Source organism: Cupressus sempervirens, chromosome 5 (genome assembly GCF_028749045.1).
Source record: "Cupressus sempervirens isolate cs-2001-9-10 chromosome 5, ASM2874904v1, whole genome shotgun sequence".
Classification (NCBI taxonomy): Eukaryota; Viridiplantae; Streptophyta; class Pinopsida; order Cupressales; family Cupressaceae; genus Cupressus; species Cupressus sempervirens.
Window position 1 is genome coordinate 48,754,442 of NC_143122.1, and position 15,560 is coordinate 48,770,001.

Sequence of the window (15,560 nt, forward strand, 5' to 3'; positions counted from 1 at the left end):
TGAAGTGGAGGAACCTACCTGTCGAGGATGCTACTTGGAAAAATGAGCAGATATTGCAGCATCCAGAGTTAAAATTGCTTGAGGACAAGCAATTTTGGGAAGGGCGGACTGTAATGTCCCCTTTCTAGCATTCATAGCATGATGTTTTCGTTAGCCTATTTCCCCACAGTCCCGTAGGCTAACTAGGACATTAAAGGGGCTTAGAGGCCATTTGGCCTAGACAGTTTCAGTTGCAGGTCTTTCTGAGGGGTTCTGAGGCAACTTTGGGCATACTTACTATTTATAGTAAGTCATCTTGGACATGGCCAGACATTCAGTCACAGTGGTATGTCGATGGTAATTATTTAAAATCGACAGGAAGACTTATTTATCATTGATAAGATTTGTTATGCATTGATAAAGCCATTTTATAAAGTTAAATTTAAATATTTAACTTTATTAATGCATAGACTATAGTTTGTGGGAAATATTTAAATTAAAAGAGTTCCCTTTATTTTTATAACACATTGGAGACATAAGGTACATAAAGGAAGTTATGTTTTATCCCACATTGAGAAAACGAAGGATTGAGCTCTTGTGAGAACACTATAAAAGAAATGGAAGAGCTTTTTTTTTGTATGCTTGGATGAAGATTAATGTTATGTTGCTGGATATTTGATTATCAGGCTTGGAGGATGGAATCCCTCTTTGCTAGCATTCTCTTCGCTGTTGGAAGACACAGCTAGGAGGATCAAGGGTGTTTTCACTTCAGGAAACACACTGGGTTTCATTTGGGGCGTTTGCATAAAGAAATTTACAAGGGCTTGAGGTGCAAATCTGAAGTTAGTTATTGCTATAGTATTGCATGAACAATATTTTGCTACAGTCGGCATGAACAGTATTTTGCTACAGTATGGCGTGAATAGTGTTGGTATCAAGTTTACTTGTTTTTTCGGCTGATTAGAAGTTTGGAGGGCTAGCCGACTACATCTGCAAAATACTACGGCAACTAATTCCAGGTTTCTTCTGTCAAATTTTGATATTTTGCATAATAATTGTTGAATACAAATATGAATAGTTGTTGCAGCCTTTAAGGCAGCTGTAAGTGCACATCTACATTTAAAAATCACCCTTTATTAGCAGATTGAAAGAGTTTCCAGATTTTTCATATACTATTGAATGTGTGCCAAGTGTTTGTGAAAATGTTATGATGTGTATTATGCATTTTAATGTCACTTCATAGTTGTTCGTAAATCTACTCATTGGAAAGCAATTTATTGAGGAAATTAGCTTTATGAGTTTGCATACAAAGTGTTTGACAATATTCCTTAAGTTAAATTTCTGCAAGTCAAAGTTCAAATCAGGGGAGGATATTACATATAGGGCCCATTGGGGCAAGTGGTGAAGGGATTTGAAATCCAGTTCCAGTACCAAACCCACCCAAAAGAGGATGTAATCTAATCATTGGACTCTCTGAGATTGAAGATGATTTATCTAAAAAGGAAAAAAAAACATTATACTTCTGCTTCTAAAGGTCATCCCAACACATTATTTGTTAAATCTTCAAATCTAGTTGTAGTTGATCCCATTGGCACTGGCACTGGCACTAGCATGGATGAACCTTGTGCAAAAAAGCAAAAAGTTATGACAATTGCACTACCAGCAATGTCAATGGTTACTTCACCAATGTATGCACTAGTAGCTTCTGTACAAAACCCATAAAATAGTCCTAAAACACTAGGATTTGGAATGGACCATCTTTAATCTGTTGGTAATCCTCAAAATACAATTGTAAGTGGAGTAAGTTTAACTAGAGTTGGAGAAGCATACAATGATACAACTGATAATTCACCTTTTAAACACTCAATTGTGTCAGCAAACCTAGATTTTAGTTTGAACGAATTTGCATCAAACTTTGAAAATACAAGCGAAAGAAATAGGCAAATTATGAAGACTTTGAAAAGTGATGCAATTGCTGAATGTCAGGGATCTTCTAATAGAATATTTCCAACATATGATCCAAAAAATGAAATGATGAACTTCATGGCTGTTATGCCCTTGGGTAGAGATAATAATCCACCAGAGAATGTAATAAATTGTAACGATATATAAGTTATCAGTCTTCAAATGGATTTTTCAAAAGTAAAAAATATTGACAAAATCAATATATCAAAAGAGAGCAACAAAATGGTCTACTCTACACTTCTGAAAGTGGAGAGGGAACAAAAAAGGCTTATAAAGTAAATAGAAAAGTTATAGGTAGACCTTGATAACGTGAAGGCCAAGGAGAAAGCAGCAAACAATTTTTTCAAAGAATTACAAAATAGGATAAATAATTCTTCTACTACAAAGGCAATTATCCAACAAGAAAAGATAAATGAACAAATGCAAAATTTGACTAAAGAATTGGATGAGTACCAAAAAAGACTTCAGCATGAAAAAGCCTCTACTGCACAGTTGTTCAAGTCTATAGAGAGTAGCACATAGGTTAACAATAAATTGAAAACTAACCTAGACTCTACTGTCAAGGAAAATAATAATTTGAAGATTGAATTGGAGAATGAAAAGAAAAAAGATGAGTCTAAGGCAAGGATGATTTATAATTTGTAAAAGGAATTGGGGAATGAGAAGAAAAAAGAGAAGTCTAGTGCAAACACAGTCCACAAATTGAATAAGCAATTGGAGAATATGAAAAAAGAGAGGAGTCAACTGCAAAATCAATCCTTGATTTGAACAAGGAATTGGAGAATGAGAAGAAAACAAAGTCTAGTGCTATTGCAAGCACTAATACAATCCACCATATGAGGAGGGAATTGGAGTATGCAAAGAAAAAAGATGAGTCAGCTGCAAAGAAAATCCTCGATTTGAGAAAAGAATTGGAGAATATGAGGAAAGAGGAGTCTACTCAAAGACTCCATGATTTGAAGAAGGAATTGGACAATGCAAAGAAAAAGGAGGAGTCTGTTGCAAAGACAGTCCATGATTTAAAAAAAACTCGAGGATGAGAAGAAAAAAGAGATAATTACTGTAAATACAATCCAAGATATGAAGAAGAAATTGGAGGATGAGAGGAAGAGAGCAACTAATTGGCAAGGGCAACTAGAGGAAATATATAAAAAGAGTGAAAAAGAGATGTCTAAAATGAAGAAAAAGATGGAGAATGTAATTGCACAAAATAGAACGACCTCTTTCGAAGACCATCATGTGAAGGATACTATAATAAACATGGTTGAGCTTATCAAACAAGAAAATTGAGACAAAATAATGAAGAACAATGATAGTTTGTTTGAATGGCTTGATTTAAATAGCAATCTCAGACTTGTCTTTGAAAATGTAAAAAATGATGTTCAGGGTAAAAGACCTTCATCAATTCTTTAAAAAATCTTGCTAACCAAATTTTGAATAAAGTACAGAGATCTAATGATAGGGATTTGGCAAACCATGGAATAAACAACCACTTGGATGCCTCTGTAATAATCATTGATGTCTGTCATAATTGCGAGCAAGTAATGGAAATAACTGAAGCTCTCAAATCTGCTTCCAAAGACTTGATGAAGATGAATCACATCATACTGAACTTGCTAAATGTTGGATTACCAAATCCAGCTAACTCAAAGGATAGATTCATTGGAAAAGAAGATTATATGAAAATGTTGCAGGACAACATGAATTTTGATTTAGGCAACTTGCCTGAGGAAACCACTCTAGAAAGAATTGCAAGTTGCATCAAACCATTGTCAACAATGAATAAAGTTATATATAGATTCCTCGATTCATGTAAAACTATCTCTCAGAAGTATTCATTGTTGATGAAGTTACAACTATTTAGCTACAACCTCAAATAAATGGAGCTTCCAAATGATGCAGAATGGAGCACCGTAAAGAAACTCATTGAAGTTGGGTCATCTTCTCAAACTGTTACTGTTGATGTCAGTGGCAGTCATAGCTGATAGCATTAAGAAGTAACAACTTAGTAAGTAATAGTACTATAATCATTTTGTTACTTGTTGCTCTTTAATTTCAAATTTTGGATTTAATTTCAACTTTGTTTAATGTTAATTGTTGCAGGAAACAAGAGCTAGCATATCAGGATAGTTGGGCAACTAGGCACTGGCACACTATTACTACATAAAGCAGATGAATTTTTTTTTTCTACTATTTGAAAAAAATGTACAATTGGCAATGTGATTGTATACACATAATGTATTATGTAGTAATAATCTGATTATATATACAATTACAAATCGATGTACAACTATTGTTGCTCCCTTGTATCTGCAAAAGGGAATTCAGGGTTATTTCAATTTGACATCGAGTCATTTGCAAAGGGTTGTAATTATTTGTAATTGTTAAATGTATTATGTTATAGACTGATTTATAATTATAAATTATAATATAATTTTTTTAAAAATAGAGCTTATTATGTTAAGTGCATTATGTTAGAATTTCTTAAAGAAACTAGAATCAATCAAAATCTCAACATGTTAAAAAATACAATCAATAAAAATCTCAACATGTAAGTTTGTAACATCAACATGTTCAAAAAAATATTTAAGCATCTATAAAAGGATAGTGAATGAAGGCTATAAATTGACTTCTACAAACATAGTTAATTAGTAGATGGAGTCTTAGATCAGAGCTGCTACTACTAGCCTACTACTTGACTCACACAGAAGTTAGAACTTGAGGTTGAAAAGCTGCTATAGTTGCCAATCTCCCTGGACTGGCTCAACATCACTATCATCAGAATCCTCCTCATTTATTGCATATAACATTTCATTGTTCGTTGCATTTTCTTCATATTCACTATTAACATCAATATGCATGCTAAAGTCAACATTATCTTCATTGCTTCCAATATCAGGACATGAACCATTGCCGCCACCACTAACACTGCCACTGCCACTGCCATTGCCACTACCACTTGGGTATGAAATATTGACAATCTCTCTTCTTTGACATTGGTTTCTCCAAATGCTAAGAGCCCCGTCATAAGGGAAACTATCTACCTCATACCTAGAATTATAGAACCTCAAACAAATATCCAAATATTTGTCTAATTTGTTTCTAACCTCTGGCTTCAGGAAGCCCAAAGTACTAAAAACTCTCTCATCCTCCATTGAACCCAATATCATTGTCAAACATAAATCGGTAAGCTTGAAATATTTTGGTATTGACTCTCTCAATTGATTGCTCTCACCAAGGTTTTTTTAAAGCTTTGTTACTGCTCCCTCTTCATTTGGGTTCTCCATAAGATCATATTGTTCCCTCGTTATGTTTACAAAAGAATATGATTGATCTCTCAGTCAAGATTCATCTAAAATTCCATTTATAGTTACTCTATTGATTACTTTAGATTTACAAAAATGTTGAATCATAGTCATAATCCTTCTCTGAAAATCAATCATATAGTTTAGAGACCAATATTGTGGAAAAACAATTGACATTGGTTCGAGCAGTTCCTCTGGGGGGAATCTGAATCTAATTTCTGATGAAAGATTATAGCAAACTCACTTGACAGAGTCAAGCACAGAGTCTTTTATCTTCTTGAAGTCTTCACTTGTAACACATGAAAGCACCTTCTCTGGTTTTGATTCAACTTCGCTTCCTACTTTGTTGGGGTTGACGCGGGCATAGTACTGCATTGGTATGTCAACTTCATGTACTCTGGCATAAACCTCACTGTTTGAACCAATATGTAAAAAGTTTCTAAGATTGTTCAAATCTATGATTTCTATCCACTTTGCAAACTTTGATTCATCTAATGGTAGTAATTGATACAGAGTATCTAGGCTATTGCATGTCATTTTATGTGACTTATTATATTTTGCAATATACATAGCTCTTTGTTGAATTTTTTTTCATAATATTTCTCATGTCCTGTAGCATGGGGAGAATAGTTGCTAAAGTTAAGAGTATCTTAACATTAGTTAGACTTGAATATAGCCGAGGGAATCTATCTTGCACAGAGTGGATTAGTCCAAGCAATGACGGATATTCATAGATTACTTGATGCGTTGGTCCATCCAAAGAGATCCATCTAGTATCATTGTCTTTAAGAAGCTTCCTCCCATCAGTAAGTCCTTAAGCAAAGTGTTGAAATTCTCAGACTTGTTTTGGATTTTGACAAAAGTATTAGTAAATCTCTTTGATTAGAAATTCCACTTACACAACCAAAATTGCTGACAATTCCAAAAGCTAGTGTTAGGATAAACCACGGACAGAAATAAAAAACTACATGCAAATATAACCAATAACAAAAATAATAGAACACACAGAAATGAACAAAAGGCACCAAGATTTAACGTGGTTTACCCAATCCCTGGGCTACGTCCACCAAACAGCAAGTCCGATCTTATTACAATCCAGTGATTACAACCTGATTACAATCCGTAATCCCTTACAGCTCAATACCGTCGCAAGAACCAATTTCGTATCACCACCCATAAAAAATACCCAACCCTAAGCCCTTTTTATACAAGTATTAAACCGCTTTAGGGTTATAACATGTCGGCCATATGTCGGCCATAATATGTCGGCTACCATGTTGGCTACTTCCAAATTTTTTTTTTTTCGGGGAACCCCACTATTTATGAAGTATGTACAGTACTTTCTTGATCAGTCACCACAATCTAACAATCTCCCACTTGGGGACTGATCAGGCTCCAGACTAAACAACAATCTCCCACTTGGAGACTGATCCTGTAGCAATACAACTACCGCATGGGGCTCCCACTGGATCAAACCACCCTGGACTCTATTGTTCTTTTATTCACATGTAGTCTAAAAGACCAACTGAAGCTGAAGAGGAGTTCAGCTTCTCCCTTGTGACAACCTTTGTCAACATATCTACTGGATTTTCATTGGTATGTATCTTCTCCAGCTTTAACTGTCCATCCTCCAAAACTGACCGAATGAAATGGTACCGCAACTGTATGTGTTTGGTCTTAGAATGCAAAGCTGAATTCTTAGCAAGATGAATGGCACTCTGACTATCTGTGAACAAATAATTATCCTTCTGAGGATGTCCCAATTCTTCCAAGAAGAACTGAAGCCATATCATCTCTTTGGCTGCCTCTGTAGCAGCAACATACTCTGCCTCTGTAGTGGAGAGAGCATTAATCTTCTGTAGCCTAGAAACCCAGCTCACGGCTGCCCCACCAACAGTAAAGACATAACCTGTAGTACTCCGCCTGGTATCAATATCCCCAGCCAAATCTGAGTCAACATAGCCCTGTAAATCAGTAGTAGAGCCCCCAAAGTGTAAACACTTATTGGATGTTCCTCTCAAATATCTGAGAATCCACTTGACAGCATTCCAATGCTCAAAACCTGGATGACTCATATACCTGCTAACGACTCCCACTGCATGTGCAATATCTGGCCTAGTGCATACCATAGCATACATCAAACTTCCTACAGCTGAAGCATAGGGTACCTTGGACATCTTATCCTCCTCTTCCTGTGTCTTGGGACACATCTCCTTAGTCAATTTCAAATGACCGGGTAAAGGTGTGCTGACAGCTTTAGCATTCTCCATAGAGAAACGTTGCAACACCTTCTCAACATAATCAGCTTGAGATAGCGTCAATGTTCTGTTCTTCCTATCTCTGCAAATCTTCATACCAAGGATTTGTTTTGCTGCCCCCAAATCCTTCATAGCAAATGCATGTGCTAACTAGCATTTTAGCCCCTTAAGATGATGCATGTTAGACCCAGCTATAAGCATATCATCAACATATAGACATAAAATAATGTAGCTATCATCATCCAACCTCTTAAAATAAACACAGTAATCTGAATGACACCTGTGATATCCATGCTCATGCATAAAACTGTCAAATTTCAGATACCATTGCCGAGGTGCTTGCTTCAGGCCATATAAACTTTTGTTCAATTTGCACACTAAGTTCTCCTTACCTTTGACCTCAAAACCCTGTGGCTGAGCCATATATATTTCTTCATCCAAATCACCATGAAGAAAGGCTGTTTTAACATCCATCTGCTCTAAATGCAAATCTTCAGTAGCCACAAGACTTAAAACAGTACGAATAGAAGTCATTTTAACAACAGGAGAAAATATCTCATCAAAATCAATTCCCTTTTTCTGTGCAAATCCTTTTACAACTAACCTGGCCTTAAATCTTTTCTTACCTCCTTCCTCTTCTTTCAACCTGTAAACCCATTTATTCTGTAAAGCCTTTTTACCTGCAGGCAACTTGCACAAATCCCATGTCTTATTTTTCAGCAAAGAGTCCATTTCATCTTTTATTGCAGACTCCCACTGAATCTTAGTATCCACCTGCACAGCTTCATCATAACTGTCAGGTTCACCAGCATCAGTAAGTAAAATAGAATAGAAAGAGGGAGAAAACCTTTGTGGAGGTCTAATTGGCCTTGTTGACTGTCTAACATTCACTGGTGTGTGTGGTATTTGTTGTTGCAGTTGTTGCACATCATGAGGAATGGCTGGAACATCAGCTTTTGGAGTATCATCCAGCACTACATAATCATCTTCTTTCTTCTCATGTTGCTGCAACAGATCTTTGTACAACACTTTTTCATTGAATATGACATCCCGACTTCTTATAATTTTATGATTTTCAAAATCCCAAAGCCTATAGCCAAATTCATTAATGCCATATCCAACAAAGACACATTTCTTTGATTTCGCTTCTAGCTTGGTTCTATTTTCAGAGTCTATATGAGCAAAAGCTTCTCAACCGAAGGTCTTGAATACCACAGCCCAAAGGAGTAGAGGGACCTCTATTAATCAAATATACTGCAGTATTGACAGCCTCCGCCCACATGTGTAAGGGCAACCCAGCATGCAACCTCATGCTCCTTGTGCGCTGCATTATAGTCCTGTTCATGCGTTCAGCCACTCCATTTTCCTGTGGAGTCCTTGGAACAATTTTTTGTCTACGAATACCATTAGTGGAGCAATAATCTTCAAATTCATGACTGCAATACTCACCACCATTATCAGATCTGAGACATTTTAATTTCTTACCAGTCTCATTTTCAACCAAGCATTTCCATTTCTTAAAAGTTTGAAATACGTCAGATTTCTGTCTAAGGAAATAAACCCATACTTTTCTAGTTGCGTCATCAATAAATGTAACATAATAATGAGAGCCACCAAGGGAAGATACCTGAGCCGGTCCCCATACATCTGTATGCACAAGCTCTAATTTCTCCTTTTTGTTTTCCTTCCCCGTCTTTACAAAACTCACTCTCTTTTGTTTTCCATACACGCAACTTTCATAGAAATCCATATTCACACATTTTAGACCTGGTAAAACTTTCCTTGAATGAAGTACTTTCATACCTTTCTCACTCATGTGCCCAAGTCTATTGTGCCACAGCGCTGTATCAGAATCTACAGCAGCTATTTGTTCTCCCTGCTCAACTGCAGTAATTGTTCCTGAATATTCATTTTTCTCTGAAATAATCAAAGTAGAAGGAACAATATGACCTATACAAAGATATAAGGTGCCTACTTTCACACCTTTTGCTACTACAAGGGAACCTTTTGAAACCTTCCAATTTTTATCATTAAAAGTAATTACACAACCCTCATCACCGAGTTGCCCTGCTGAAATTAAATTCCTACTCAGCTTTGGAACATGTCTTACCTCATGTAGTAGCCAATGATTCCCATTCTGCAACTTAATCTTAATTTTTCCCTTTCCAACAATCTGACAAGGTTCATTATCCCCCAAATAAACAAGCCCAAAATCCCCTTGGACATAATCAATGAAATAACCTCTATGAGGTGTAGCATGAAAAGAGGCACCAGAATCTAAAACCCATGAATCATCAACACTCTCTAAAGACAGAAGCAAAGCATCCTCTTCGGATTTATTACTTACCTCATTTGCCTCTTTGTCTCCATCTGATTTATCTCCTTCATTTTTCTTTCGAGTCCAACAATCTTTCTTTTTGTGCCCTGGTTTCCCACAGTACTAGCAATCATTTGGTCCTCTCGATTGAGACCTCCTCCCCTTTGACTTTCCTCTTGATTTCCCACGATTTCCAGAGTTACTTCCTCTTTCAGTCGTTCTGCCCCTGCTTTGTGCATTTAAAGCACTTCCTGATGTAGATCCACCTGAGGATTTTCTACGAGTTTCCTCACTTAAAATAACACCGATCACATCATCATATTTTAGGGTACTTGATCCAGGAACAAAATTACTCACCGCCATTACCAAGCCATTCCAGCTTTCAAGCAAAGAACACAAAATCAAGAGAGCCCTAATTTCTTCATCAAAATTGATACCCACAGAAGATAATTGACTAGTAATAGTATTAAACTCATTTAAATGATCTGCAACAGATCCACCTTCTGCCATTTTCATATTAAATAAACGCTTCATGAGAAATACCTTATTTGAAGCGGAGGGCTTTTCATACAGTGTCGCTAGGGTTTTCATCAAATCTTCTGTCGTCTTTGCTTTTGTAATATTAAATGCCATCGATGGTGCCAAGCATAACCGAATGCTTCCGAGTGCCTTTCTGTCCAAAAGATCCCATTCAGCCTCTGACATAGTTCCTTGATTCTTGGCTTTTCCTTCCAACGGCTTCCATAAATCCTTCTGATATAAATAGTCTTCCATTTGCATCTTCCATAACTGGAAGTTCTGCCCATTAAACCTATCAACCCTCAGCTTACCATCATCTGCCATTGCTCCCACTCAACCGTGAGACTTCCACTTAACCGTGAGACTTTCCTGCAGAGGATAACTGAGAAACAACTAGGCTCTGATACCACTTGTTAGGATAAACCACGGACAGAAATAAAAAACTACATGCAAATATAACCAATAACAAAAATAATAGAACACACAGAAATGAACACAAGGCACCGAGATTTAACGTGGTTCACCCAATCCTTTGGCTACGTCCACCAAACAACAAGTCCGATCTTATTACAATCCAGTGATTACAACCTGATTACAATCCGTAATCCCTTACAGCTCAATACCGCCGCAAGAACCAATTTCGTATCACCACCCATAAAAAATACCCAACCCTAAGCCCTTTTTATACAAGTATTAAACCGCTTTAGGGTTATAACATGTCGGCCATATGTCGGCCATAATATGTCGGCTACTTCCAAATTTTTTTTTTTCGAGGAACCCCACTATTTATGAAGTATGTACAGTACTTTCCTGATCAGTCACCACAATCTAACAACTAGATTCATTTGATGGGCTATGCAATGAATGCAAATAGCGTAGGGTGCCAAATCATTCTTGATCTTTTTGCAAAGACCACCTTTATGACCTTGCATAACCGAAGCTTCATCCGCTGCAACACACACCAACTTTTTGGCATTCTCCATTTTATCCCAACCTCCACATTCAATTAGAGTACTCTTTAATAAATCATATAATTTTTCAGCTGTCACACTACAATTCATTTTAGCAACAGCTGGTAGAAAGGGTTGACGACAAAGATTGTTTACAGTATAAACATGCATGCACACCTAAGAAGTATTATCAATTGCTGTAACTTCATCTAGAGATAGTGCAATAAAATTTGAGTGTTTTATTTTTCCCTTCATATCTTCTTTTTCAACCTATGCAAGACATCTATAGCCCATTTCCACCTGTTGTTTATTGACCAATAATTGTTCGGATAGTTTCAAAGTTTGAAAAAGCGCAATAAGGTAGTAATTGAAGGGTAGTCCATCATAGGATGTCCTCTGCTCAAAATATAAAAGACCACATTTAATTGAACTACTTTTTCCATATTTTTGCACTTCCATTGCTTTCCTAATGAAATCTTCAATGGAACCTTTTACTGCAGAACGGTTCTCCCATATTTGTTGGTGTAACTTGTACATTTCAGTATTCTTAATATGCAGACAGTTGTCCTTTGTTTTCCAAGTTAGCACGAATTTTTTAACTCCATCTATAGTTTCCTTTTTGTGACATGCTTTTCTATGGTATCAAGTTTAAGCTACAACCTCTTCTCCTTCTTTGTTATCTCTATGCAAATCTTACATCTGCATTCTACAAGAGGCTCACCATCAATTGAATTGGCTACTGGTTCAATGAACCAGTACTTTTTCACCCATTCTAATTGAAAATTCCTTTTGGACAGATCCCAGCAAGATCGATCTTTCTTTGATTCCAATTTTCTTTTTCTCTTTTGTGCATGAACATGATTTATGGAATCACTTTTGGTTTTCTCACTCTACTGGTCCGAGACCGACTCCAACTCTGTAATATAAGTTTCTGACTCCCTACTCAAGGGAAGTGCCTCCAAGTCATGTTCAAGTTCGTCCTTGACTGAGATATTAGGTTCACCAACTTGAACTTCAATATGGTATGAGTCTCCAACTTGTGATGAATCTCCTTTTTCAATAAGCACTGGAGATCTAACCTGTGAATCTTGTAGGTTGCCAACATTTCCACCACCAAAATATGCCACTATGCTTCTGCGTTTTGGTAATGGTGGCCTCTCTTGGCTTTTAGGGATCCTACCAGAACCCTTGTTACCCCTCTTGTTTGATATTGCAAATCGATAAAGGCTGCAAAAAGAAAAATCAACTTAGTTGTTGAACAAAAGACTCAAATAGTGACGACTCAGACTGTGAACACTGACAATAGACTACTTAGACTACATATAATAACAATAATATGATTTGTTCTCCAAAAAATGGTACTACTGCTACGGTACTACAATCTATAGTACTACCCAATATAATTCATAAACTTATAGGCTATCATAGCATGTGAGATATCTAGTCGCTAGTGGACATTGGACAGTAAAACTAAAAAATAACTAGTACCACTACACTAGTACGATAGTACCATAGTTGACATAAAAAAATTAAAAATCACTCGCCTTTTACCAAAACCAAGGTCCACAAGTCAATGGGCAATGCACTTAGCACTTTGAAACTTTGATGACAATAAGAAATGTTAGTCTCCAGAGCAGAAAATAACAAATTATGTAGAATAATAATATCTTATAGTTCAATCTAGGTTGTCGAATTACGTGAGATTAACAAGTAGGAATGTCAAATGCAGGCGAAGCACACCTTCTTATGCAAGTCCACAGTAGGAAATAGTTGGCTAAATGGTGTTGGTGGTCATTACATGTTGGAAAAATGGTAGGCAACGCCCAGCCCAAGGGAAAATTATTTGGTTGTAGTAATAGCGAAATAACATGGGCCAATAAGAAACAAACATGCAAATGTTGGTGAAATGTTTAAAATAAATGTATCCAAAATGTATGTTGCATTAGTGATTGGACTGATATTTTTGACCAATCATGTGATAACTAATGGGTGACTACCACGAGCGTTGAACCCAAATCTGATAAATATTCGGCGATGAGGTTGACCTACGTTGTATGTGCTATTTGCCAAATGACGATCGACCCATGAGACGGGATTGCCAAAAGGCGAATATTCGCCACTAAAGTAATCTTTGATTTGCAAGAATTCATTTAATCACTGCTTTGAATTAAGATTTGATTGGCCTTCAATGGTTATTGGTGGCTTTACACATGCTGATTTTGAACATGCATATAGTATATTATTGAAGTAACCATATCATGTAATTTTGAGGAGGAATTTAGATACTTTTTTGTTGGAATGATGGGATAAGATCTTGCCTAAGCATTCACGGTGGTAACATCTATGTAGATAGTACAAGAGTAAGTAGTTGCAATGAGGTGACAACTGTCAACAAGTTTTGGCTCGATGTTTCTCCATAGTACACTATTTTGGTTGTATCGTATATTGTGGTTTGGGTGACGATCTTCATTTAAAGATTTAATATTGACATATAAGTGATTGGACATGATATATATTACACGCAAAATAGTTTGAGTTTTTTGTATTGAACTTTCCACTTCGACCTTTGTGAGAACCTACAATACACAAAATGTGTCCTTATATGATATCTTCTGATATGTATTAGGAAATATTTTTGTAGTTTGATTTTCAAATCAATAGTAAATTCTAGTAACATTGCACGTTTTGGACCGTGTTCGCTCCTCTCCCCTGCTGAAATTATTGCCCGGACTATCCCATTAAAATTAAAATTGGTTTGAGCAAAATCAAACATCCTCCTTATTAAACTGATACGAATTTACAGTCACTCTGAAACTTCTCCGAAGAAAATATCTCTGAACGGTCTCCATTCTTTTGTAAACTATATCTTCTAGTGCCAAGAAAATTCTACACGAACGTGAAAAATGTGGCAGGGCAGGTCCTTAATAAATCTGCTGCCATGTAAGAACGCCTGTCGAATAATATCCGTCCAACATAATGTTATACCATGGGCTCTATACAGAGCATTTTCGGTTGAAGCCGCTGATCCAGAGATTCAGGGATTTACAAGTCCGAATCAAGCTCGCCCTTTAGGTACATTTTCATTAACCAACTGTTAAACAATGCTTTTGAATTAATATCTGAAATGGGTACATAGAATTTTTCTCAAGAGAAACTAAAATCTATATCCATTATACAACTTCAGAATGATTGAAATCTTAACCCCGATAAGGTTTTTGGACTGGCTTTAAAATTTGCATTGGCGAATACATTTGATTAAATTTTTAGGATGTATATATATTGGTGTTTTTCAAGATTCCAAAGGTCCGCCTTCGCCAATTCTATAACCCTAATTTTTGTTCAGCCCCGACGTCAATCAAGTGTTTAAGTTCGCGGTGAGATTCTCACCGAACAAGATAAGTGAGTCAATTTCAGAAATCGGTATCCTTGGAGAAACTAAACGCCTGCATCAATATTTAACCTTTGTTTTAATTAAACCCTAACCTTAATCACGGTTTTAGTTTGTTGCTAAAATTCTCTTTGTATAACAATTAGTGGTGTGGAATAATTTTAGTTATTATTATTAGTATTTGGAATCTTGGATGAGTTCCACATTTATTTATTGTCTATTACATCTCTCAAATTCTATAAAAGGAGACAAATCTCTTTGTCAAACAATCTAATATCTAATATTTTATGGTATAATTGTGTTGTTGTGAACTTGTGTATGCCTTGTTTATGCTTATAGCACCATTTCACAATATGGTATCAGAGAGTGTTGATGTTTGGTAACTTTTGTCAGATAAACCTATATATAATTATATATGAGAAAACGTTTATTATATAAGTTTATTGTTATATAAGAAATATATATATTATATATATAACAATGATTAAATGTTTATTATATTAATTATCTAATTAATGAATAGACATGTCCCATTCATGAGACATGCCTCTTCATGTCTTATTCTCAATTCAAATAAGAGGTCGCTGCCATTTGGAAAACACATACCAGATACAATGGCAGTGCTTAGTACATTTGCAGCAATCATCAGGAAAAAACATGGTATCAGAGGCACCTGCAAATATAAGAATAAGTTTATAACATTGAGACAAATGAAACTGGCAGATCAACCAGTGAATGAAAGGTGTGAGAAGACAGTATTAAATAATATGCATCCCTTATGAATGTCTGCTAAGTGGAACACACAAGAGACTCAGCAATTTGCCAAACTCGCAGAGGTGTTTATTTGATAATAAGACCAGATTCAACTAGACGAGCGAA

The 15,560-nt window shown here is 36.1% G+C and overlaps 1 protein-coding gene across 1 annotated transcript in view; it reads left to right on the forward strand.

The window, feature by feature from the left end:
- Positions 1-13,955: 13,955 nt before the first annotated feature.
- Positions 13,956-15,560, forward strand: part of LOC149554485 (Ribosomal protein S24e family protein) — a 135,847-nt gene continuing 134,242 nt past the window's right edge. Inside the window, exon 1 of the mRNA XM_089828538.1 lies at positions 13,956-14,365. Within this exon, the coding sequence (XP_089684664.1) occupies positions 14,197-14,365 (169 nt within the window). The 5' untranslated portion in view covers positions 13,956-14,196. The remainder of the gene's footprint in view (positions 14,366-15,560) is intronic.